Consider the following 27,493-nt stretch of genomic DNA (forward strand, 5'->3'; position numbering starts at 1 on the left):
CCAGGAAATTCTTTGGCACGTCTCTGGTTCTCTTTGTTCTGAGATTTGGCCTCATTGTGATTAGAAGACAATATGCAAGGTCCAGGCCTGTGAGGGAGAGCAGCTTTGATTTTGGCAGGCTCTCAGAGACCTCACCCCCTGCTTCACTGAGAAACAGAACCTGTTAGCTGTTGCACTCTGGTTCCACCTTGTTGCTGGTGCCCTGGGGAAAGACTTCTGCTGCTAATTCTGATGCTATCAGAAAGCCCTCTCACTTTCTCCCACTGCCAGTATCCTCAGCCTTTCCTTCTTCTCACCACATTTATTTACTCATGCCTAAACCTTTTCTATTTTAAAAATATTTATAACCGGGGCTGGGGATGTGGCTCAAGCGGTAGAGCGCTCGCCTGGCATGCGTGCGGCCCAGGTTCGATCCTCAGCACCAGATACCAACAAAGATGTTGTGTCCGCCAAGAACTAAAAAATAAATATTAAAAAAAAAATCTCTAAAAAAAAAAAAGATGTTGTGTCTGCCGAAAACTGAAAAATAAGTATTAAAAAAATTCTCTCTCTCTCTTTAAATAAATAAATAAATAAAAATATTTAAAACCAGGGAACAAAATAACAATTCCCTGATCCCCCAGGAACAGTGATGTGACATGGCTGCTCTAGGTGTTAGAATACCCCCTTCCCCCAGGCCATGAGGGGACCAGTGGCTGGTTGCTGCCTAACTCCTTCTCCTTCACAGGTGCACTTCTGGAAATCGCTGCTCCCTCTTCCTTCCCTTCCCGCCACTTTCCTCTGTCTCTTCTCCCCAGGAGACATGGTTGCTAGGTCCCCAACAGGTCAACAGACACTGCTGGGATTTGATGAATCATCAGCACTGGAATGATGGTGCCTCCCTCTGGAGATCATTTTTTAATATTTATTTATTTTCTTTTTTCAGTTGTAGTTGGACACAATACCTTTACTTTATTTTTATGTGGTGCTGAGGATCAAATCCAGGGCCTCACACTGCCAGATGAGTACTCTACCATTGAGCCACAACCCCAACCCCAAGATCACTCTTTTTGTCATGAGTGAAGGATATACACATTCCCAGCCCCTCTCCCACCGTCCCATAGTCTGTCCATGTAGTGGATTTAACTATTGTTCAGTCACTTGCTGGGGTCTTCTATGGATGCCCCTGAAATCATCTTTGAGATTTGCCTTCTCTCTGCACTTACATCCTCCAGCTGCTCCTGCCTGAAGTCTCTTTTTAGAACCTTACCTGTTCTCTGTCCTCCCCTGCCAGCACCCCACTGCCCCCACCCAACAGTTCAGAAGCCCTTTCACTGGTCTCCCTGCCTCTTCTCTAGCCACCACACCTCAGAGTGATTCTGCCTGTGTAAACCACACAACAGAAACCCTGTCCCCTTCTTAACCCTCTAAGATTATTCCTTGATCATTCATAGGCCTCAGGTGACATGTCACCTCCCCATAAACCCTCCCTGATTCTCCCCACTTGGACTTGGAGCCCCTTCTCATTTGTTTCAGGAGCACCTGTGTGTTCCTTTCCAGAGAGCTCATTCCATTGTGTCATAACTCCAGTGCCCCCCAAAGTTGCCTGAGTTTAGTTAAGGCAGGGATGTTGAATCTGTCCCTAGCCCAAGTCATCTAGTAAATATGTTCCACAAAAATGGGGGGGGGTCTATCATTTCTCCCATGTTTCTAGATGCATAATATTAACAGAGCAGGAAACAACTCAAAAGAAGGAAAGTAAGGTCAAGGGTTAAGTTCTGATAAGTACATTGATCCTTGAAAGTAGTCCCAAAATGGACAGCAAATGTCCAGAGAGGATCACAATTTGTGAGCCATTTTATTCTTCTGTAAAATGTCGGCCTGTGGCAGAAATGAAACTCTCATTGTGTTGGTTCAAGGTCCAGTGACCCAGGGCTACTGATAGCAGCCCTGGTTTGCAAGAGTGGCAGGCTGTGCCAGAGCGCTGAGGACCGCTATGCACAGGTGGATCGAGGCCGGACGCCTGCAGGGGAAACTGCAGCCCCAAAGGGTTAATTGTCTTTGCAGCGGGCCAGAGAAGAATGCGGGGGGCGGGGGCTGTGGTGTGGGGGTAACGACTGCAATCCAAGGGCAGCTCTTTTGAAGATTGAAACTTAGAGCCGGGAGGGGTTTTCCAGGAAACGAAAGCGAAAGAAGCGAAGTTCACTTCCCAGAGTCGGGGCGGCCCCGGCAGTACCGGAGAACGAGCGGAGCCGGGATGGCTGCGTCCCGCTCCTTCCCGCTGCTGGTGGAGGGGTCCTGGGGCCCCGATCCCCCGAAGAACCTGAGCACCAAGTTGCAGATGTACTTCCAGAGTCGGAAGAGATCGGGCGGCGGGGAGTGCGAGGTCCACCAGGAGCCCGGGAGCCCGCCCCGCTTCCTGGTGCTCTTCTTCCCGGAGGACGGTGAGGGGCACAAAGGGGCTGCGTGCGGAGGGAGCCCCCCACCCCACCCCGGCTTGCTCTGCAGGGGAAACTAGAGGCAGAGGCAGGCGGGGGAGTATCCGCCGGGCTCTTGCAGTAGGGTATGGGTGGTGGCCGGGACCGCGGAATGGCCTCGTAGTGCCCCGGGGGCGCTGCGGTTCCTCTGCGCGCTGCGCTTCCAGGCGCTTGCTGGAGAGGTCTGGAGGTGACCATGGAACTGTGCAAACGAGTCTCTATCTCCTTTTCCAACCCTTTCTATCCTTCCCTGTTGTTATTTAGGTGGAAAAGGAAAAAGGATTAAGAAACGCGAAGAGTCACAGGGATTCTTCATGGGTCATGGAGATTCCCAGCTGGAATTTGGGGGGGGGGTCACTTGGGAGAGCGGCAGTGTTGCTGCCTAAAGTCACAAGGTCAGGGTGTAAATACGTAGGTGACCTTCCCTTAGGTTGGTATGTTGGAGGGGAAGGCAACAGTGCTGTTGATGAACACACCACGTACCTCTGTGGAGGGCCTATTGTTGCCTCTTCCTTCCGTTTTGGGATTGTCCTGAGATTGGGAGGGTGGATGACGTTCTGAGGTGATTGTGGTTTGGATTTTGGAGCTTTGGGAGAAAGTTCCTTCTTCAGGCCTATTGGCTGAGTTCTCCCCAACTCCCCACCCTTGTTCCTATATGGGAAGGGAGGCCAAGAGCCCCAGATCTGGGTTTGCTCAAGGTGGCTGTCATGGGAAACTTAAGCGCACCTTTTCTACTGGGATCTTAGAGACTGACAGTGACCTCTCAAGATGTAGACCATCCTTGATCCTGCTTTCTTGTGCTGAATTTGGAGAAGCATTTGGGCCAGAGCAGAGGCAAGGAGGCTTAGGAGGCCATGCAATTGGACTGATGGGATGTCCCAGCAGGGGTTCAAAAAGTAAAGAAATGGAACAGAAGGGGAAGGAAGTGAGGGTGGAAGAGGACAGGAGATCTGCTTGGCTCAGACGCTTCATGGAAAACAAAGTTCTGTGTCTGCGAGGGTTAATTTGACCAGGGAGTGTTCAGAAGGGCAGCAATGGAGCCCTTTCCCTTTCCGTTCCCTTTCCCTAGAGGGTTTCCCTACTTTTGATTCCTACTGTCAACATCACCACTTCAGAGTTCTTTCTTCTTTAGCAACCTCTATCCTCAGGAGTAGCTCTCAGATTGGGGGGCCCAGACCACCTGCATCTCAACCTCCCTGCTAGGTGTCCATCCTCCACCGAACCTAGTTCACACTGCCCCTCTGTCTCTACCACAGGCTTCTCTAGTGGCTCCTGGGGTCTTACCCCAGTCAGATGACTCAAAAACTGTTTATAGTCTACATTGCCCGGGGTGGAAAATCCCTCTTCAGTTTCAGTTTCCATCTTGAAGCTCCGCTTTCCCGGTATCAGGTCATCAGGAATGTGCTGAGAATGAATGGCCTATGCCCTCACAGAGGTTTCCCTCACCTTCCCCTCTCCACACTCCACCCTCTACCCTCTACACAAGAAAAGACTTCAGCAAGCACAGTCGACAGTGTGAGATGACTTTATTCACATAATTCTGTAAAACCAAATAGTATGAGTGAGCCTACCAGCAGTTTCCTGTAGAAATGAGTGAATAGCAAATAAGAATGAATAGGAAACTGTATCTTGCTTTTATATAGTTAACCGAATTTCTGAAAAGTTAGTATAAATTGATTTATAATCTTTTTTTTTTTTCTGTGCAAGAGATCAAACCCAGGGAACTGTGCATGTTAGACGAATATTCTATCATTGAGTTATACCCCCAGTCCCTGACTTAAAACATTCTAAACATGATTTCAGGCGTGTACTTTTGTGTGTGTGTGGATGGGGTGGGGGGGGATTGAATCCAGGGGTGCTCTACCACTGAGCCACACCAAAGCCCTTTTTAAAAAATATTTTACTAGTTATTGAGGAACCTTTATTTATTTATTTGTTTATATATGGTGCTGAGAATCGAACCCAGTGCCTCACACATGCTAGGCAAGAGCTCTACCACTGAGCCACAAACCCAGCCCAAGCCCTTTTAATTTTATTTTGAGACGGGGTCTTGCTAAGTTTCCCAGGCTGACCTCAAACTTGCTATCCTCCTGCCTCAGCTGGTATTACAGGTGTATGCCATCACATCCAGTTAATGATAAAATGTGGACATTTTATCATACTTTGTGGTCATAATTTGACTCCTGATTATTCAGATACCTTGGGATAAGAGAGCTCATCTTCTTAAATAAAATTACACATAAGTGACTTGAGGTTGGTGCAGGAGGAAGACTGTCCACATGGGTAACGGAGTCTGGACATGAGAGTGTCTGCTCTTTTTCCTCCCAGTTCCCCCTGTCCTTGTTGGGGATCACATACTGGTGTGACCACTATTGCTTTCCTGAAATCCTTCATACATATTGCACACAATCTGAGAAGAGGCTGGCACAGGAGATGCCTGAACAGGATTTCCTTAACATCTAGGAAGTAGAAATAGTAATGCCACACAGAGTGCATGATGCTAGATAACAGCCTGGTCTTGGGCTTCAGGGGTCACATCCAGTCCTCAGTCCTCACTCCAGCTTAGTCCAACCCTTTAGGAGTCCCTGTGAAGAGTGGAGTTGGAGTCTGGTGTTTCTTCCCAGGTTTTTGGAGGCCTATTTCTGAGTGGACATCCAGGTGAGGCCCTACTTGGCCCACCCCCTTCATGGCTGTTTGGAGTGGGAAAGCCATCGAGCTCCTCTTTATGAAATATTCTGACCCCATCAGGCCAACCACATTAGAGCAGGGCATGGCCACCCAGCATTCGTGCCAGAGCTGCAGCCCTGAACTGTAAGGTCCTTTTCTTCCTGACCTCTTTGCACCCTCTGCCAATGTTGACCATGCTTCCTTCTTTAAACTCACTCCTTCCCTGTTCTCTGTGGTAGGAGACACTGATTTTCCTAAGTTTCCTATCATCTCTCTCTGGATGCTCCTGGTAAATACAACTCACATAAGCATATCTCTCTCTCTCTCTCTCTCTCTCTCTCTCTCTCTCTCTCAATATTTTTTAGTTGTAGATAGACACAGTGCCTTTATTTATTTATCTTTATGTGGTGTGGAGGATCGAACCCAGTGCCTCATACATGTTAGGGGAGTGCTCTGCTACTCAGCCCCAGCCCCAGCCCAAGCATAGCTCTTAAGAGAGTTTCAGAAAATATTCGGAGGCAACACTCTTAAGTGGGTAAAGCTGCAGAGAAGGTATTTCCTTCCAGTCACTCAGCTAGTTCATAGCAGGGCTGGGAGTCTAACCCAGGCCTTTGGACTTTATGTCCACTGTTCAGTTTGTTTGCTGTAGCCATCTGTCTGAGGTGCTACTTCTTTTTGTTTGTTTTTGAAAAATCTCCCATTTCTTCTTCTCCTCTTCCTCCTCTTTCTTTGTGGTATTTATTGGGGGTGGGACCCAGGGTCTCATACATTCTAGACAAGCACTGTACCACTGAATTATACTCCCAGCCCTTTTTATTTCCTTTTATTTATGTATTTTTTTTTATAAGGTGCTGAGGATCAAATGCAGTATCTCACACCTGTGGGGCGAGTGCTCTACCACTGAGCCACAACCCCAGGCCCCTTTTTATTTTGAGACAGAATCTCACTAATTTGCCCAGGCTGGCCTTGAACTTGTGCCTCAGCCTTCCAAATAGCTGGGATTAGAGGTGTGTGTGACTGTGCCCGGCTCTCCTATCCCTTTTTGTCTACTCCCTTTACTATCAGATGTAAGACCCTTATCATTACCCGCTAAGGAATTGGTCAAAATGGCTTTCTAACTGGGCTCCTGGTCATTCTCCTCATGCCACCTGAGTCACCTTCTAAAAATGGAACTTTCATCATGTCATGTTCCAGCACTCAGTCTGCCCTGGCTCTCCATGTGGAATCTTTTAATTAGCTCATTCCTGTGTAGAATGAATGTTGCTACCTTTTTGAGTGCCTACTGGGTGTAAGGTACTCATATTAAGTTCTTTATAATTTTTCTTCCTTTTAATCCACACAACACTGGTACAAAATAGTCTTTATTAACCTCATTTGTAAGAAGAAAGGCTTTGTAAGTAAGCCTTTTAAAAAACATGCTAAATATGTAGTCAGCTTTTCATTACTGTGACAAAATACCGGGGGTAATCAATTTAAAAAGAGGAAGGTTTATTCTGACTCATAATTTTGCAAGTCTTAGTTCATGGTTAGTTGGCCTGTTGCTTTTGGGCCATGGTAAGGCTATACATCATGGTTAGAGTGCCTGGCAGAGGAAGCCCTTACCTCATGGCTGAAAGTGAAAAAAAAAGAGAGAGAGGAAGGGGTTGGGGTATGTGTGTCTCAATATCCCCTTCAAGGGAATGACCTCAGTGATCAAACTTCCTCGCAACAGTCCTTACTTCTTTTTAAATTTTTATTTATTTATTTAGTTTTAACTTTTAGTTTTTTTTTTTTTAATTAGTGGCTAGTGGATATATATAGTGATGGATTCAGTATGTTTTTTTCTATATGTACATAGGAAAGTTAGGTCAGATTCATTCCACTGTTTCCCCTTATTCTGTTCTTCCTCCTTACCCCTCAATCCTTTTCCTCTATTCCACTGATCTATTTTGATGGAATTTCTGCCCCTCTTTTTCCTTTCCATCCCTTTCTTTCTCCCCCCCTTCTCTCTTTTCCCCCCTCTCTTCCCCCCTCTCCCCTCCTTTATTTTGTACTTGCTTCTGAATATCAGAGAAAACATTTGACCTTTAACTTTTTTGGGTCTGGCTTATTTCACTTAGCCTTATAGTCTCCATTTCCATCCATTTACCAGAAAATGCCATAATTTCATTCTTCTTTATGACTTGAGTAATACTCCATTTTGTATATATACACCACATTTTCTTTACTTATCCATGTGTCTGGTTGAAGGGCATCTAGGTTGATTATTGTGAATTGTGCTGCTATAAATATTGATGTGGCTTTTTGCCTGTAGTATGCTGATTTTAGATGTTTGGGATCAACATACCCAGAAGTGGGAAAAACAGTGTCATATGGTGGTTCCATTCCTAGTTTTTTGAGAAATCTCCATACTGCTTTCCAGAGTGATTGCACTAACTTGCAGTTCCACCAACAATGTATGAATATACCTTTTCTCCCACATCCTCACCAACACGTATTATTATTTGTATTCTTAATAAATGCCACGCTGACTGAAATGAGATGAAATCTCAGTGTAGTTTTTAGTTTTAAATGTTTTTAGTTGTAGATGGACGCAATACGTTTCTTTATTTTTATGTGGTGCTGCGGATGAAGCCCAGTGCCTTCCATGTGCTAGGCAAGTGTTCTACCACTCCTGAGCTACAATCCTAGCCCCTCAATGTAGTTTTTTTTTTAAATTTATATATGACAGTGGAGTGCATTACAATTCTTATTATACATATAGAACACAATTTTTCATATTTCTGGTTGTTTATAAAGTATATTCATACCAATTTGTGTCTTTATACATCATCACATTCTACCATCATTAATAACCCCATGCCCCCTCCCTTCCCCTCCAACCCCTCTGCCCTATCTAGAGTTCTTCTATTCCTCCCATGCTCCCTCTCCTTACTAGGGATTGAAGCTGGGGTTCTTAACTACTGAGCCACATCCCCAGCCTTTTTTTGTGTGTTTTGTTTAGAGACAGGTTCTCGCTAAGTTGCTAAGGCAGGCTTTGATCTTCCTGCCTCAGCCTCCTGAGCTGCTGAGATTATAGGTGTGCACCACCACGCCGGGCCCTCAATGTAGTTTTGATTTGCATTTCCCCAATTGCTAGAAATGTTAAACATTTTTTTCATGTATTTGTTGACCATTTGTGTTTCCTCTTTTGAGAAGTATCTGTTTAGCTCTTTTGCCCAATTAATAATTGGGTTGTTTGGTTTTTTTTTTTTTAAATTTGGTGGTGTTTTGAGTTCTTTTATATTCCAGATATTAATACCCTATCTGAAGAGCATGTGGCAAAGATTTTCTCCCATTCTCTAGGCTCTCTCTTCATGTCTTAATTGTTTCCTTTGCTGTGTAGACACTTATTCATTTGATGGCATCCCACTTAATGATTCTTGGTTTTATTTCTTACACTTTGGGAGTCTTATTAAGGAAGTCAGTTCCTGTACCGACATGTTGGGCCTACATTTTTTTTTTCTAGCAGTTGCATAGTTTCTGGTCTTATTCTTAGGCCTTTGATTCTCTTTGAGTTGACTTGTGTGTGAGATAGGGATCTAGTTTCATACACACACACACACACACACACACACGTATATTTTAGTTGTTGATGAACCTTTATTTATATGCAATACTGAGAATCGAACCTAGTGTCTCACACCTGCTAGGCAAGCACTCTCCACTGAGCCACAATCCCAGCCCGTAGTTTCATTCTTCTGCATATGGATTTCCAGTTTCCCAGCACCATTTGTTAATTAGGCCATCTTTTCTCCAACATGTTTTTGGATCCTTTTGTCTAGATAAGTGTATTTATGTGGGTTTATATCTTTGTATTCTATTCAATTTTATTGCTTTTCATGTCTGTTCGGTATCAGTACCATGCTGTTTTTGTTACTGTAGCTCTGAGTATAATTTGAGGTCCAGTATTAGGATGCCTCCAGAATCACTCTTTTTGTTCAGGATTACTTTGGCTCTTCTGGGTCTCTTGTTTTTCCAAATGAATTTTAGAACTCCTTTTCCTAGTTCTGTGAAGAATACCATTGGCATTTTGATGGGTAGTGCATTGAATCTGTATAACATTTTTGGTAGTATGTCCATTTTAACAATATTCATCTGCCCATCCAAGAACATGGAAGAGCTTTCCATCTTCTGAGGTTTTCTTCAGATTCTTTCTTCAGTGTTCTATAGTTTTCATTGTAGAGGTCTTTCATTTCCTTCATTAGATTAATTCCTAAATATTCTATATATTTTTAAGGTTATTGTGAAGGGGATTGCTTTATTTCTTTTTCAGTAGATTCATTATTGTAGTATAGAAAAGCAATTGATTTATGTATGTTGATTTTGTATCTTGGTACTTCAGTAAATTTGTTAATCAGTTCTAGAAGTCTTCTGATGGAGTTTTTTTGGGTCTTCTAGACACAGGATCATGTCAGCAAACAGAGATAATTTGAGCTGTTTTCCTATGTGTAGCCCTTTAATTTCCTTCTCTTGCCTGATTGTTCCGACTAGAATTCCAGGGCCTATGTTGAATAGGGGTGGTGCGAGTGGGCATTTGTCTTGTTCCTGGGTTTAGAGGAAATGCTTTCAGTTTTTCTCCATTTAGTGTGACGTTAGTTCTACCACTTCCTGTTAACATCATGGGCTGGCAACTAAGCCTTTAATACATGGGCTCTTGGGAGACCCTCAGAGCCAAACCATAGCACTAAATATTAAACAGTGTGTTTAAAGATGAAATTCTAATCCACATCTGCTTGCTCAACTTTTGTTCTTTTTTACTATACATAGTCTCTCTTGAGAAACTGGCAAAGCTATTGATGGATGATGGAGCTCATAGAGATGATGGTATAATTATGTAAATAAAGATTGCTTTTTTTTTTTTTTTTTGGATGCTTTAGTTCGGCAAGCTGTTCTGGAGAAAAAGGATCATGAATTAGTATTGCCAGGAAAAGGAACATTCAAGTTAACTGTCCGGTTACCCACAGCCTCAGAGGAAGCCCCAGTCTCTGAGAGGAAAATTTCAACCAAGGTAAGTAAACCTGAGAAGTTGTTCAAAGGGATCTGGGGTGGGGGGGTCCTCCCAAGTATGTGGGATGGGAATCTCAATGAAGAAAATACAGTGGAATGAGAAGTGTCAACCAAACTGGAGTGAGAACAGCTCATAAATGCAGAGAAGGCGAGGGTGGTGATAACATGGTATAAAACAATGAAGGATGAAGCACTTCGTTGATTTTAGACACTTTTGGAAAATTAAGATTCAGTGGTTATCCTAATATCAGTTTCAGATATAAAATTTTAGATTGTTTTGTCTTGGCTTCTTTTTGACTGGAAACTTGCTAATTTTTTAAAACAACATTTTGAGGGTTGAGATGAGTTCTATAAAGATGAGTTCTATGACTATGTGTAGTAAAAAGAATAAAAGTTGAGCAAGCAGATGTGGATTAGAATTTCATCTTTAAACATACTGTTTAATATTTAGTGCTACAGTTGGATCTGAGTGTCTCCCAAACATCATACTACAGATGCTGTGTCCTCAGTTGTCAAATAGATTGTCAGATTATTGGGAGGCTTGAGATGAGTTCAATGAAGCACACGGCACAGTGCTTGTTATATAGTAAACATTCAATAAATGCTAAATGGTGAAAAGCAATTATGAGCTAAGCTGTTTCCCTGATTTAGGTCTTACCCCATATCCCAACTCCATATCCCAAATACTGTGTGAATTGAGTATTCTGCTATTTTTACCTTTTTTTTCCCCCCAATAATTACTGTGTCTAGTAGGGGATCTGCTGACATGTGGCACCAGATGCATTCAAGAGCACCACTAACAGAGCTTTTTGTTATCATTTCTGTTTACCATTCATCTCCAAGATGCTTCCATGGATATTTTTTAATTTTTAGTTGTAGATGGATACAATGCCTGTATTTTGTTTATTTAGTTTTATGTGGTGCTAGAGATCGAACCCAGTGCCTCATGCGTACTAGGCATATGCTCTACCTTTAAGCCACAACCCCAGCCCAGACATTTATTTTTATTTATTTATTTGTTTTACAGTGCTGGGATCAAATAAAGGAGCCTCACACATGCTAGGCAAGCACCAAACTACATTGCTAGCCTTTTCATTTTGTTCCCTCAAACAGGGTCTCGCTAAGTGGCCTGGGCTGGTCTCCAACTTGTGATCCTCCTGCTTAGCCTTCTGAATGTCTGGGATTACACAAGGGCACCACTGCATGCAATGACATTTTCTTTCTTTCTTTCTTTTTTTTTAAATTTATCTTTTTCTAATTGTTTAGTTGTAGACAGACACAATACCTTTGTTTTATTTATTTATTTTTATGTTCCTCACATGTGCCAGGCAAGCACTCTACCACTGAGCCACAACCCCAGCCCCCTCTCCATGACATTTTCCTAATGTAAAGAAATTATTAGTGATACATTAATGCTACTTTATTGTTTGGGTTTCAGGAATCCAAGAGCAAAGAAGATGTCAAAGAACCAGGTAAAGTCTCAATTGATGTAATTCTGACATTCACCAAGAAGTTTTGCTTTTATTAAGTAAGGAAAGCATTTAGGAGATGTTCCTTCCTCCTCTTCCTCCCTCCTCCTCCTCCGTCCTTCTCCCTCCTCCTTTTCCTCCTCCTCTTCATTCTTTGCATTATAGTTACACATAGTTGTTGGGTTCATTTTGACAAAACCATACATGCATTGGATTTGATTTACTCCATTTCAGTCTCCAGTGCCCCTCCTTTCTCTCTCCTCCTGCCTCTCCATATTCTCTTTCCTCTGTTCTACTGAGCTTCCTTTCTCTGGTTTATTTATTTACTTTTGATTGACACTTTATATATAAACATACTGATAGAATTCACTGTGGTATATTTATATAAGCACATTGTGTGGTTTTGTTCAATTCATTCTGTCCACATTTCCTCTGCATCCCTGTCCCGTCTCCCTTCCTTTCCAACTCCTTCTATTTACAGATCTTCCCTATATTTTTATGATATCTGACCCCACCCCCTTTTTCTCCCTATTTGTTCTAGCTTCCATATATGAGAGAAAACACTTGACCCTTTCTTTTCTGAGTCTGGTTTATTTCACTTAGCATGATAGTCTTCATTTCCATCAAATAATTCCATTCAAATGACATGATTTCATTCTTTTTTATTTTATCTCTTCTTTAAGGCTGAGTAAAACTCTATTGTGTGTGTGTATATATATATATTTTTTTCTTAATCCATTCATCTATTATTACAGGGGTGCTTTCCCACTGAGCCACAACCACAGCCATTTTTAAATTGTTTTAGTTTGAGGCTGGCCTCAAACTTGAGATTCCTCTGCCTCAGTCTCCTGAGTGGCTGGGATTACAGGCATGTACCACTGAGCCTGGCTCAAGTGTGCTTTTGATAAGAAGCTCAAGACTCTTATGAGATAGAAATCTTGTGTGTGTTCAGATTAATTCCTGCTTTCCATCCTTCTGATCTGGAGTCGACTCATCAGCTTCTGATGTTTATTATTCTGACCTCTTAAACCCTTATCATTTTCTTGGAAAATGCCTTAAGTGTCTGATTCTCAAGCTCAACTTTAGACCAGGGAGTGGCTTTTTATTTATGTATTTATACTCATACTATAGTCCTGGATCTAAAGTTTAATCAAGTTTTTGTTTCTTGTTTCATATATCTTACCTTCCCTCTGTCTTAACTGATTGGTTAGTGCTGTTTCAAATTTGCCTAAAATCCTAAGTGTATCCTCAGGAAGAGCCATCCAGCCTCTCTCCACCAATGGACTTTTTATTGTCCTGGAAATGTTGCAACCATTTTCTAACCTGTTTTTACCTGACTCAGACTCTAAGGGGAGTTACCAGCTAGGGAGTCAGGCGGTCTTCATCAAATCTTTTAATGGCTCTTGTGAGACATGAAGAATCCTGAGTTGAATGGTTGGTCCACACTGAATTCTGATGACGGCCAAAAGGCTAGGACTCTTGAAATGGATTGGAATGGGGTAGATGGTTTCAGAGCTGAGTGAAACGTGGATGGAGAGTGGTCATCTAACAGATCCAAAATCTCAGGGAGAGGTTAATCTAACAGATCTAAAATCTCAGAGGACGCTGCCTCACGGATGCATTACACATGCCTGAAAGTCAATGCAGAAAGTTGAAAACCAACTTTGTGGTTTTTAACCCGCTGAGGAGCTGACAGCTCAGGGAAAGTCACATAGCAGAACCATGGGATGTGAATATTGAGCCAGTGTTCAGATCCAGCTGGGCTGGGCCTGAAAGGGGGAAATCGGCAACTGGAAGATCCTGGAGAAGAGACAAGAACAGAGAAATACTGGTTACCTGTGGTTGACAAATTCTGGGACTTCCAAGTCCGCATCTCAGTTATGGGTCCCTTCTAAGCTTCAGACCTTCTGTCCGACCTTCCTTCTGGGAAGTCAGACCCAGCGTGTCTGAAGCCACCTATGTCTGCTTCCTCCCAAACCAATATCCTTTCCGACTTCCTTATTTTTCTTAAAATATATAGTTTGCTCCTCAACAACTAGAAACTTCAGACATCTTCTCTTTGACCTTCCACATCTCTTGTTCAGAGAGACCTATTATTGAAGATTCTTCCCCAGTCATCTTCTCACCACAGGCCCATCTTATTACCTCACAAATCCAACATGGCAGGAGCTGGCAGCTGTGTCCCTCTGTTTCTGACACCCTGTTTCCTGATAGCTGAAACAGTCCCCTGTACTATTTCTAAATATCTTCTTGTCCTTTTCACAGAAACCTTCCATGATTCACTTTTATCATCCACTGCAAGGTCAAGTCCAGACCACATTCTGGATCTAGACCACCTCTCTGGTCTTGTTTCTCACATCTTTTGAAAATGCTCCTTTTGGAGCCACACAGGTCCTTTGGCCATTCCAACCATTTTCTGAATGGCCTCAGGCAATCCCAGGACTCTGCTGGTGCTCCTGTTGCTCTCGGCACCCTCTGCCTGACTTTCTGTATCTGATTCTCTGGGCTCTCCAAGACCTGCTCAGCTTCCTCTTCTTTCCCTGCCAGTCCAGTCCCTTTATCTAATTCTTGGACTCTTTAAATGTTCTGGATGCTTTTTACTTGTCAGTTAACCAAGCTTCTTGGTGCTGAAGCTTCTAAGAATTGTGGGGCCATAAAACTGTACTGCTAGGAAGACTCTTTCCTGTTCAGTTCACTTGGTCCACCGTTCTCATTTTACAATTAAGAGACTTGCCCAGGGTTGCATGGCTGAAGAGTCATAGTCAGGGATGGAATGCATAGATCCTCACCCTAGCCCAGTACTCATTCTGGTTGGTCATACTTATCTCATTTAATGCTAAGTTATGTTGTTACTGAATTTTTTTTGTTTTTTATTTATTATTTTTGTTGTTGTTATTACTGAATTTTAAGCTTTTTATATATATATTTATTTTTCAGTTTTCGGTGGACACAACATCTTTATTTTATTTTTATGTGGTGCTGAGGATCGAACCCAGCGCCCCACGCATGCCAGGCGAGCGCATTACTGCTTGAGCCACCTCCCCAGCCCCAATTTTAAGCTATTTTTTAAAATTTAGCATGAATTTATGTGCATCATCAGGTATTCTTATTTTCTTCTAGTGAGCCAAGTAGATCTCCAGTTCAGCAAGCATTTACTGGGCCTCAGTATATAGTGTGACAGCAATACTAGGGTGAATAAACATGTGTTTGCTTTGGGGAAGCTTAGTTCAATAACTGTAACGTAGTGCTATGATAGAAATATATATCAGGTGCTATGACCTGAAGGATGAGGTAGGTTCGAGGCAGGAAAAGGTGAAATAAAATTGAACTTAAACTACTGAGCTATTATTGAATAGTAGTAATAGATGGTTAAATGCTACATTTTATTTATTTATTTTTTAATATATATTTTTTAACCTGTAGTTGGACACAATACCTTTATTTTATTTATTTATATTTATGTGGTGCTGAGGATCGAACCCAGCGCCTTGCTCGTGCTAGGCGAGCACTCTACTGCTGAGCCACAACCTCAGCCCCTACATTTTATTTTTAATTAAATAAAGTAAAAAACTACCCAGGACCTGTTTTTAGTTGAGCTAGCTAAAGAGATGGGGGCAGGGAAGATTTATCTTATGATAATTTACTTTGCTAAGACCATGGTAGGTAATATAATATGTTTTACTTCTTTTTGTCTCCCTAAAATCAGATGTGTCAGAAGAACTGGATACAAATTTGTCTCTCAATAGTGCATCAGAAAAAATAGAAGTTATCCCCAAAGAATGTGAAAACATTTCCTCTTTGGTGGCATTTGAAAATCTCCCAGCAAATGTGACTGACATGATGTTAATCTTATTAGTGGAGAACATAAGTGACTTGACCAGTGATGATTTTCAGGTGGAAATAATACGGGATTTGGACATCGCTGTGGTTACCTTTAAAAGACACATAGGTGAGCTCAAGTGATATCAGCCTTTTTTGTACCACATTTGGGGATTTGGGACACCCAGTTAATGGAATCTCTCTGAAATTTTGACTCTTTCTAGTAGCTGGTAAAAGAAGACTCCAAATTAATACTGGTGCTTTTTTTTTTTTTAAGACAAGCAAATTGGTTTTGAAACTAAATATTCTTGTATGTTTGTCTGGGTTCCTGAATGCATGTGTGTGTGGGGGGTGGAGGAGGGAGGGAGGGAGGGAGGGAGGGAGGGAGAGGGAGAGAGAGAGAGAGAGAGAGAGAGAGAGAGAGAGAGAGAGAGAAATAGAAGTCTAGAAGTCTAGTCTAAGGATACTAAGCATTTTTACGTGTGTTATCTCATTAAAAAAAGTTTGTTGGGCTGGGGATGTGGCTCAAGCGGTAGCACGCTTGCCTGGCATGCGTGCGGCCCGGGTTCGATCCTCAGCACCACATACCAACAAAGATGTTGTGTCCGCCGAGAACTAAAAAATAAATATTAAAAATTCTCTCTCTCTCTCCCCTCTCTCACTCTCTCTTTAAAAAAAAAAAAAGTTTGTTTTTATCTCTTACCAAACTGAATTTGCTAGAAGGAAATAAACACTCACATAGTACTTACTGTAAGTTAGGTAATATGCTAGACACTTTACATGTATTAATTGATTTTTTTCCTTTCAACAACTTTGTGAGATTACTCTTATTATCCCCCTGTAGACAAAGGCACAAAGGTGCTATAAATGGAAGAACTGGATTTGAACCCAGGCAGCCTACCTCTTCAGTCTCTTCCATTATCAGTTTTACCATATGTGTTAGTCAAATTTTTGTTACAAGGACCAAAATACTCAACAAGAACAACTTAGAGGAGAAGAAGTTTATTTTGCATCATGGTTTCAGAGGTTTAGTCCATAATGGGCCTACTCCATTGCTCTGGGCCCAAGGTGTGGAAGGACATCATGGGGGAAGGGTGTAGAGAACAACACTGCCCTGTTATGGTAGCCAGGAGGTAAAGAGAGAGATGGGTGGGGTGGAGAGAGAGGGGAGAAGGGCCACAGGGAAGACGAACCCTTCCAGGGCACACCCCCAGTGACCCACCTCTTCTAGCTACACCCCACCTGCCTACAGGTACCATCCAGTTAGTCTGTTCAAACTAGGATGCACTGATTAAGTTCTAGCTCTCACAATCCAATCATTTCACCTCTGAACATTTCTGCATTAACCCAGGAGCTTTTGAAGACGTTTCATATCCAAACCATGAGCCATGTTTTCCCTTAGTCCTTTCATGGTCACATATACAGGAATAAATAGGTACATGTGATATGGAAAACGATAGCTCCTTAAAGTCGTGGTCGAGAGGAAGAAATATCTCTACCTAAAACAAGGAAATTTTCCTGTCCTAAGCCCTTATTAACCCATGAAAATAATGATGGAATGATTAATTAAGAGCACAGGTCATGGGCTGGAGTTATGGCTCAGTGGCAGAGTGCTTGTCTAGCATATATGAAGCACTGGGTTCAGTCCTTAGCACAGTATAAAAATAAATAAAATATTTTCTTAAAAAAAGAGCATAGGTCATGGAGTCAAAATTCTAGCTCTGCCATTTAGCTAGTTATACAAGGCTAACCAAATCCTATCTTCCTTGTGCTTCAATTTACTTGTTTATAAAGTGGGATAATAACACCTATCTAAATTTTCTTTAAAGACTAAATGAGAAAATGTTTGAAAGGCATTTAACGTAGTACCTGAGATCTGGTAAAGGTTCAATAAAAAGGCTATTCTTTCTTTTCTTTTTTCTTTGCAGTACTGGGGATTAAACCTGGAACCTTGTGCATGTTAGGCAAGTGCTCTACCACTGAGCTACATCCCCATCTCATTTATTTTTATTCTGAGACAGAGTCTTGCAAAGTTGTTCAGGCAGGTCTGGAATTTGAGAACATCCTATTGCAGCCTCCTGAGTATTGGGATTATCTGAGTGTGTGACCATATCCAGCTAGAGGAGTTATTTATTTCAAGTTTATTATTATTTTTTTACAAGGGAAATCAAATTGGATTTGCTTTTGTTCGTTGATCAAAGAATTTGAATACCTTCCATGTTACCTTTCAGAGTGCAGCTCTGATTGAATTTTGTGACAGAGAAGGTAATATCTATTAACTACCACATCTTTTGCTGTATCAAATACCTGAGATCATCAGCTTATAAATAGAAAAGCTTGAGAGGCTGAGACAGGAGGATCATGAGTTCAAAGCCAGCCTCAGCAATATCAAGGCACTAAGCAACTCAGGGAGACCCCGTTTCTAAATTAAATACAAAATAGGGATGAGGAAGTGGCTTAGGGGTTGAGTGCCCCTGAGTTCAATCCCTGGTACAAAAAAAAAAAAAAAAAAAAAGAGAGAGAGAGAGAGAGAGTGAGAGAGAAAAGGTTTATTTTGGCTCAGATATTTGGAGGTTTCAACCTGTGGTTGGTTGGCTCTGTTGCTTTTGGGCCTAGAGTGAGGCAGCACATAGTGTGATAGCACATGGCAAACTTTTCACCTCCTGGCCAATAGAGAAAGAAGAAGGGACAGGGTCCCACTATCTTCCTCCTTCCCCTCAGTGACCAGAAGACTTCCACTAAGTCCCATCTCTCTTTTTAAAAATATTTTTTAAAATGTTAATGGACTTTCTTTTATTCATTTATTTATATGCAGTGCTGAGAATCGAACCCAGGGCCTCACACATGCTAGGCAAGTGCTGTACCACTGAGCCACAGCTCCAGCCCAAAGTCCCACCTCTTAAAGTTTCTACTACTTCTCAATAGCACCAAGCTATTGGGGGACATTCCAGGTCCAAACTGTAGCACCTACTATGTACTGGATACTGGTCTAGGTGCTGTGGGCACAAAGAGAAACTCACAGTATGGGAGCAAGGAGGAAGCCGGTATGTAAATCAATCATGAAGATGCAAGAGGAAAAGCCATCTCTCAGCTGTGGGCAACGAGCTGTGAGAAATGGGAGATAAAGGGAATCCAGCAAGATGGCTTGGTCTTCCTCCCTCCCGTAAAGCCTGTACTCCAACAGTACCTCTCATGTCCAAAATACACTAAGCTATTCTGTGCCACTGCTGTTCCCTCTGCCTGACATGTCTATCGGGTCGACCTCCCTCTTCATCCTTCAAAACCAGAACAGAGACCACTTACTCTGGAAATCAAGTTTTATTCCCAGAATTAGTCTTCCCTCATTTCATCCCACTGCAGGCAATTTATTTGCTTTGAAGACCACCTAACTCCTGGATGATGAACTGGCAAGGACTTGTCATCTCTGTAGCCTTAGATCCTAGAATGGTGCTAGGCATATCTTGGACCCACTATGAATACTTACCAATTTGAAAGAGATAATTAGGCTGAGTCTTGAAGGATGAATAGAATCAAGATTTAAAGGGGGAAAAATTGGAGAAAAGGGCTGGGGGTATAACTCAGTGGTAGAGTACTTGCCTAGCATGCATAGGACCCTAGGTTCAATCTCCGGCATTATAAAATGCAAAACCAAAAACACAGGATATTATATATACAAAGGCAAAAGAGAAGGAAAATGTTAAAAAGAATGACTATTTTTGGGAGAAGAATGTAAAATAAAATGAATGGCAGAGAATAACCAAAGGTGATGCTTGGAAATTAGTTGGGAGTTAAATAGCTAAGGGCATTGTTAGCTGAGCTAAAGAGAGTGAACTCATACCTGCAGGTAATGGGGAGCCATTGAAGGGCTTGAGAAAGGAGTGAATCAAGGAGATGGTATTATAGAGAAAGCCTCAATCAGGTTGGCTAGGGCAGTGACTGGAGGCAGGGACACATTTTAATAGCAGTAAACTAGGTAAGACATTCATGAATGCATCATTGTTCAGAGATGGGCAGTTGCAGGCATGTAAATTTTCAGTAGCTATTAAAACCTGTCTACAAATAGAGAACTTAGCTCTCCCCCTTATCTCAACTAATAGCCAACTTCTTCTATATGATAGATATAACATAATAATCTTCTGACATTTTTTTTGTCCTATTGTAGATGCCATGACATTTGTTGGTGATTGTACCAGGCACCATACAATTCAACAACTTCAGCTCTCTCCAAGACTTCTGGAAGCAACAAAAACAATCAGGGTTGAAAACTTACCGCCTGGTGTTGATGACTACCAGTTACAACTTTTCTTTGAAAATCCTCGTAATGGAGGGGGAAGCATTGCCCATGTTGAATGTTTTCCTGAAGAGAGTGCAGCTCTGATTGAATTTTGTGACAGAGAAGGTAATATTTATTAACTACCACATCTGGTATTTCCCAGGCCATTTTAGCAGATCTTAGCAGTTACTTAAACTCTGAAGCATTTTACTTATTCATTCATTTATATTTTTTTTTTGGAAATTGAATCAATCATCAGTTCACCTGAGATATGAAGCTAAAGGAAGCCAGTAACTCAGAGAGGAACTCTGTCAAATTTTTAAAGATAAAAGGAAATTCTCTCATGAGTCTTTAGTCCATATAGACTAAAAGACAAACAAAAGACTATCATTCTTAGAACTTTTAAAATACTGTATTTAAAAAAAGAGATCTGTGTTTTAGCCATCCACATAAATTCTCAAATTAATTTCAACAAGTTTAAGTAAAGATAACTTCACTTAGAGGGGCTGGGATGTAGCTTAGTGGTAGCGTACTAGCCTAGCATTTACGAGGCTCGGGGTTCAATCCCCAGCACTGCAAAAAGAAAGAAAGAAAAGTTTTGTTTTGTCTTCATTTGAAATATATCACATTTGGATTACCTTATTTTTATTTGTTTACTTATTTATTTATTTTTACTTTTAAAGTGTTAGACACCATCATGGCCAAGAAACATAACTTCAATAAGATGCCGCTGTTTGTCTTTCCCTACTATACCTCTTTGGGCACAGCATTGTATGGAAAGGAGAAGCCTCTGATTAAACTTCCAGCACCATTCCAAGAGTCACTGGATCTTCCCTTATGGAAGTTCTTTCAGAAAAATAATCACTTAATTGAAGATATAAATAATGAAATGAGACGTTGTCACTGTGAGCTAACGTGGTCCCACGTCAACAGTAAAGTTACTATCAGACCTGCAGCCACTTTAGTCAATCAAAGAAGACCCAGAATCAAGGCCTGGCAGGAAGACGCTTCCACAGCACTCTCCGGCATCAGGTCTAAATATGAAGTTACCTCATTTAAAGTGGATCCAGTAGTGTGGGACATCATAAAAAATGACTTAGAAGAAGATAAGATTTTTATTGAATTTGATTCACTTAAGGAGACTGCAACCTTGGCAGGAAAATCAGAAGATGTCCAAAGCATTGACCTGAAAATCAAGGAATTAATAGAAAGCACCACTGAGAAAATTAGAAAGGAAGAGCAAAGTCTAAAGGAAAAAATGACCATTTCTCCAGAAAGGAATTTTCTTTTGGAACACAGTGGTGTCCTGCAGCGTCTACGCACGGAGTGTGGAGAGATGGAGATCTGTTATGATGCAGCCACTCAGAAACTATTCTTGAAGGGGCCTTGTGCAGATGTGTATAAAGTCAAGTGTGAAATCCAGGAAAAGGTGTTCAGCATGACCCAGAAAAACATTCAGGTCTCTCCTGAGGTCTTTCAGTTTTTGCAGCAGGTAGATTGTGAAGAATTTTCTAAATCTCTTTTTATAGTACAGAATATTCTTGCAGTTTTCAAGTTAGAGGGTACAACTGTCCTCTTAACCAGTTTCACTTCCGCAGTCCTGGTGGAAGCTGAAAAACAAATGCTCCAGACCTTAAATTATAAGCACATTCAGGTTGAGGACAAAGAAGTTCTTAATGGCAAGAACTGGAAAGGGATAGTTCAAAGTTTACAAAAGAAACATAGCTCCTCTGCAAGTATTGTGGTAGTCAATGAGTTAACTTCAGGAACTCCAGCTGAGGTCATCATTGCAGGCTGTGTGAGAGAAGTAAATGAAATCCGTAGCATGCTTTTTGATTTCCTGGAAAAACATGTGAAAATAGAGAGATTAGTTCAAGTAGAGCCATCCTTGGTTAGAGCCTATTTAAAGGCAGAAAAGCAATTATTTTGGTCAAAGGTAAGGAAGGTAAATGTGCAGGTAGTTTTCAAACATGAGAACAAACAAAAAGGCATTTTATTAATTGGCTCCAAGAAGGACGTACTGGAGGGCATGGACATTGTCAAGCAAGTCCGGGATTTGGTCTGCATTAAAAACGTCTGTATTGATAAGCCAGGGGCCAGGCAGTTCTTCCAGGAGAAAGCGCGGTATTACAAAGGAGAGGTCAGACGGATGTTTGGTTGTTTCATTGAACTCCAAGAAGAAGAAGAACAGAAGGTGGTACGCATCCCTGATGGGAAGAAGTGCTTGTCTCAGAGGGATGTGGTCCCTGGAGTTAGACTGATTGTGCTACAGGGTGACTTGGCTCAGTTTCCTGTTGATGTGGTGGTGAATGCAGCAAACGAGGACCTCAAGCATTCCGGAGGCCTTGCTGCTGCTCTCTTAAAAGCTGCAGGCCCTGAGCTGCAAACTGCTTGTAACCACATAGTGAAGACAGAAGGCAGACTCCTACCTGGCAATGTTGCAATCTCAACAGCAGGAAAGCTCCCTTGCCGCCAGGTAATCCATGCAGTGGGGCCCCACTGGAAGCAGGATGACGCTCCGTGGTGTGTGCATCTGCTAAGGAAAGCTGTAGAAAACAGTCTCCTTTTAGCTGAGGAATACAAGTACCAATCCATAGCCTTCCCAGCTATTAGTTCTGGAATCTTTGGCTTTCCCTTACAACGGTGTGTGGAGACCATTGTTCGAGCCATCAAAGAAAACTTCCAATATAAGCCAGATGGGCACACCTTGAAAGAGATTTACCTTATGGACGTATCTGAGAAGACTACTGAGGCCTTTGTCGAAGCCATGAAAACTGTATTTAAAGACCCCCCACTTGGTACAGTTTCCCTGCCAGATAAAGCTTCCTTGCTCAGTGCACCAGCAGCAGTCCAGCCTGTTAAAATATCAGAGAACCAGCTATGTCTGATATCCCCGGAGGGCCTAAAGATCCGGTTGAAGAGAGAAGGTGTGCAGAAAGCTAAGGTGAGTGTCCCTATTTACGGCATACCACCAAGGTGCTCTCATTGTATAGCTCTCTCATTGAGGACCAAAGAAAGTCTAGGATTGAGGGGGAGAATCAAGACAGAGAATCTTACACCCTCCATCTCTGTCTTGAATCAGGTTTCCTTTAGATAATTAGGCTACTTACCAAATCACTTAGTGAAAGAGATTGGCCAGTTATTTTTGAGAGCTTAAAGTGTATTGAGATCAGATCACTAGGTTTCCAGTAAATGTGAAAATCCAAAGTAAGGTTACCAATCATCTGGGTGTTCTTTGGCTCACTTCAGTTAGAATTCGCGAATAGGCAAAGTGCAGCTCCCTTGGTGTTAGCAGCACTGAACTTTGTAATCCACAAATTCTTAGCTCTCAGTGTTAACAGCTCTCCTAGCAGCCAGAGCAGCTTTCTGGAGCTGGCTTGGCTCCTAGACTCTTAATGCCTTCAGTATTACCAGCTCTGGCTCCTGGCCACTTTCCTGGCAGCCTTTTATGTTCAACCCGATCTTGGTATAACCAACTCAGCCTGTTCTACTTGGGATACGAATCACAGATAGGCAAGATAAAGCCATCCAAAAGAAGCCTTATTAGGACGTATGTTGCAGCCCAAGGGGAAGCGGTACAGAGACTGATCTGACAAGGTTGAGGGGAGGACTGCTTATGCAGGCAGAGACAGTGGGCTCCCATATGCACCCAGGGTCCTGCTGGCTAATCACACACTTTCTGTTTAGTCGTGGGGAGGAGAGGAGCTCCTCATGGACCAGAATAGAGACACCTGAAGTAGCTGCAGAGGGGAGGAGTCATCTGGGATGGACACAGGCATTGGAAGCTCTGGCAGTCAAAGGCAAAGTATCCCAGAGTGGTCATGGCGTGTCTTTGATGGCAATCTGGCCTGACTGCACAGAAAAGGTGACCACTTGAATGTGCTCCACAGTGGTGGCTGTCAGCAAAATAATAATCTAAAATGTAAAAAACAGAAACACAGAAAAAACAGGAGAGCACCCTTTGAGGGAGAGTCAGGTCTTTCCATTTTGTATCCGTGGTATCATACATTTAGATGACTTTTGATTCGTTTACTTTGCTTTTACACTTTTCATAGTTTGGTAAAGCTAAGATTAGTTTCTTGTCAAGTGTACTGATAGCAGATCCACAACAGTTAGAGCATGGGGGATGCAGAGGTCAGAAATCTTGCTAATGGAGCCTAGCAAAGGTGAACTTGGGGCCAGAGTCTGACATCAGCAGACATGGACACCCAATACCAGTTTGCTGGTCCTGTGTAAGAAAGGAGGGGGTAAGTGGGCCTGAACAAGGTCCAGGTATCATGCAGGAACAATTCTTGAAGGTTGAGGGTTTGTGGGGGTGGAGGGGATAGGGGGCTAATATATATATTTTAAAGCTATTTAATATTCTTTGCAACACAGGCACTAACTAATCAGAACAGCAGCCATTTTTCTGAAGCAGGATCTAGATGCCTCCTACTGTGCCAGGCTGTATTTCTTTAATTGGAAGGTGATGGGAGGGTGAGGGGAGTCCTGGGGAAGGAATTCTTGACAAGGAATGGAGGAGGTGGTGGAAGCACTGGGGGCAGGGCAGTACCTTTTTTACTAAGCAATAGTTCCATTTCTTTGTGTTGTCATGGCCAGCGCCAGTGGCCATGGGTATATCTTCCAGTGAATATTAGCCCCAACCTTTTTCTGCAGATTTCAGAAGGGTCTAGGGAAGCAGCCAAGGCTGACAGAGGGATTCATATCCACCAGACAGCTCTGAGGTTTTTGGTGTCTCCACTTTTTAAAAAATATTTTTCTTAGTTGTTGATAGATCTTTATTTTTTTTATTTATATATGGTGTTGAGAATCAAACCTAGTGCCTCACACATGCCAGGCAAGTGCACTACTGCTGAGCCCAGTCCCAGCCCTGTGTCTCCACTTTTTAAAAGGCAAATTTATGGGGTTGGAGTTGTGGCTCAGTGGTAGAGGGCTCATCTCACATGTGCGAGGCCCTGGGTTCAATCCTCAGCACCACATAAAAATAAATTTTAAAAAATAAATAAAATGTACATAAAAATATACTTAAAAATTTTTTTAAAGGCAAATTTATATACACACACACACATATGAAAATACCTAAAAAAAAAAAACTAAAAGAATATACATGAAAAAATACCTAGAAAATATCTAAAAAGAATATACCGAAAACAGGCATCACAATACAGTGAAAATTTTAACCAAGCCTGAATGCTTTGTTCAAAGACCAAGACCAAAGTCCTAAATTATCACCACTGGGTGTCACTTGTTCTCATTATCTTTAAATAACACATCGTTAGATATACTTTACATGAGATTAAATGAACTAGATTTAATAAATCCACCAAATGTTTTGCTTTGGATGTTTTTTTTACAAGAGAAAAATATCTCTAAGCTTCCGTTAAAACAGGCTCCAATATAATATAATAAAAGGTGAGATACTAGGGCTAGGGCTATAGCTCAGTGGTAGAGCACTTGCCTAACATGTTTAAGGCCCTGGGTTCGGTCCTCAGCACCACAGAAAAATAAATAGGTAGAATAAAGGTATTAAAAAAATGACACACTAAAACTGCTTTATCCTGAATATATTTACTGTTTTAGCATATTCCTATAGCTTATCTTGAGAAAAGTTGAAAATTGTTTAATAGTCATGATCAGTCACCCTCTTTTTTAACAACTTTTTATTCTTAAGTTTTAGATGGACACAATATCCTTATTTTACATTTATGTGGTGCTGAGGATCGAACCCAGTGCCTCGTGCATGCTAGGCGAGTGCTCTACTGAGCCACAACCCCAGCCCCGCTCTTTTTTAAGTTTAAAAACATTTTTTTTAAGTTGTAGATGGACACAATACCTTTGTTTTATTTTTCTATTTTTATGTGGGCTGAAGATCGAGCCCAGTGCCTCACACATGCTAGGCATGCACTTTACTGCTGAGCTGTAACCATCATCCTCTTTTTTGTTTAAACAGCTTTATTGAGATAATTCATGTACCATACCCATTCAAAGTGTACAAGTCAATAGTCTTTATTATATTCACAGAGGTATGCAGTTATAACCAGAATCTAATTTTGGAACATTCTTATCACTCCAAAAAGAAACCTTGTGTCCCTAGGGAGCACTTCCCATTCCATCAATTCATTCAGTCCACTCTCTAGCTGTAGGCAACTACTAATTTACATTCTGTTTCTAGAGATTCAATGACTCTGAAAATTTCATATAAATGGAAACATAATTTATGGTTTTCAGTGACTGACTTCTTTCACTGAGCAGAATGTTTTCAAGGGTTTTTCCCTGTAGTAGCATGCATTAGTACTTCATTCCTTTTGTGACTGAATAATATTCCATTGTATGGATATGTATTTGGTTTATCCATTCATTCCTGGATGAACATTTGGATTCTTTCTACTATTTTATGTGTCATGTTCTTATGGACACTTATTTACAAATTTTTATATGGATAATTTTTTTTTCTTTTGTGTTCATACCTAGGAGTGGATTGACTGGGTCACATAGTAATTCCATGTTTGACTTTGAGGAACTACTAGATTATTTCCCAAAGTGGTTGTACCATTTTATATTCCTATCAGCAGGGTTGAGAATTCCAGTTTCTCCACATCTTTGCTAACCCATGCTATATCATTTTTATTGTAGCCATCGGTGAATATAAAATAGTATCTTACTGTGGTTTAGATTTACATTTCCTTAATGACTAATGATTTTCAACATTTTTTAATGTGCTTTTTGGTCATTTGTATATCTCTTTGAAGAAATGTTTAGATCTTTTGCCCACTTTTAAATTGGGTTGCTTTTTTATTATTGAATTTTAAGTATTCTTTATATATTTTGGATACAGGTCCCTTATCAGATGTTTGATTTGCAAATATGTCTTCTTTTCTGTGGACCAGGTTTTCTCTGTTAAAATTATTACTTTAAAAAATTTTTGTTTTAGTTTACAATAGTGTACTGTAAGATATTATATTTCTGCTTATTATAAGCTTAAGTAATAATTATAAGAATCACAGGCGTCAATTGCATGTTACTTTGTGCCAGGCATTTTGCTAAGTACTTGACATGCATTTTTCTCATTCAGTGCCATAAAGTAGCTTCTAGAATTAGATCATTCCCTTCACAGACGAGGGATCAAGGTTTAGAGGAGTTAAGTAATCCATTCAGTCTCATAGTTAGTGGTTGGTAGAAATAGGATTGGAATTTATTCAAGTTCTTGACTGTTGTCTTATTTCAAAAATCAAAAATAATTTTGTTGCCATTAAAAAAAAAAACCCAAAACAAAAAAAGCACAATGTTCTTTTGACCATGGATCAGGAATGGGAATGAGCTATGTTTCTTGCCACCGTCACCCTGAGTATGAAGACATTCTTTCTCTCCCAGAGATGTGTGGCTTCTGCTGTCCCACTAACTGCTGCATTACTTCTCCGTGACCCACAGGGAAGGACACCTTCCTTCTCTCTTTTCTTGGCCTCTCTAAAGTAGTCTGATTAATTAGTCGGCTTGCACCAACGCTCAGGTGGAAAAGCTTCCATGGCGCTGTCCGTCAGAGGGTCCAGGTGCTTGGATGGAGGTGGGCTTTCTTTGTCCAACTCAGTGTAATAGATGTCGTCTGGTATACCCCGTTTTGCTGCAGAAGACCTCCATCAGGTCAGATGAATCTGCTCACAGCTCACAGTCCACTGTGAGTGAGTTCATGCTATTCCCTGTTGCTCTCTGCCCAGAGTGACTATTCCCATTTCCTAGGTCCCATGTCACCCAGGGCATGTTCATCATCATTGAATACCCTTCAG

The 27,493-nt window shown here is 41.5% G+C and overlaps 1 protein-coding gene across 1 annotated transcript in view; it reads left to right on the forward strand.

Moving 5' to 3' along the window:
- Positions 1–2,115: 2,115 nt before the first annotated feature.
- The window catches only part of Parp14 (poly(ADP-ribose) polymerase family member 14), a 55,637-nt gene continuing 30,259 nt past the window's right edge, over positions 2,116–27,493 (forward strand). Inside the window, exons 1-6 of the mRNA XM_026394255.2 lie at positions 2,116–2,423; positions 10,022–10,152; positions 11,590–11,623; positions 15,327–15,569; positions 19,602–19,838; positions 20,396–22,656. Of these exons, the coding sequence (XP_026250040.2) occupies positions 2,237–2,423; positions 10,022–10,152; positions 11,590–11,623; positions 15,327–15,569; positions 19,602–19,838; positions 20,396–22,656 (3,093 nt within the window). The 5' untranslated portion in view covers positions 2,116–2,236. The remainder of the gene's footprint in view (positions 2,424–10,021; positions 10,153–11,589; positions 11,624–15,326; positions 15,570–19,601; positions 19,839–20,395; positions 22,657–27,493) is intronic.

Source organism: Urocitellus parryii, chromosome 2, assembly GCF_045843805.1.
Source record: "Urocitellus parryii isolate mUroPar1 chromosome 2, mUroPar1.hap1, whole genome shotgun sequence".
Taxonomy (NCBI): Eukaryota; Metazoa; Chordata; class Mammalia; order Rodentia; family Sciuridae; genus Urocitellus; species Urocitellus parryii.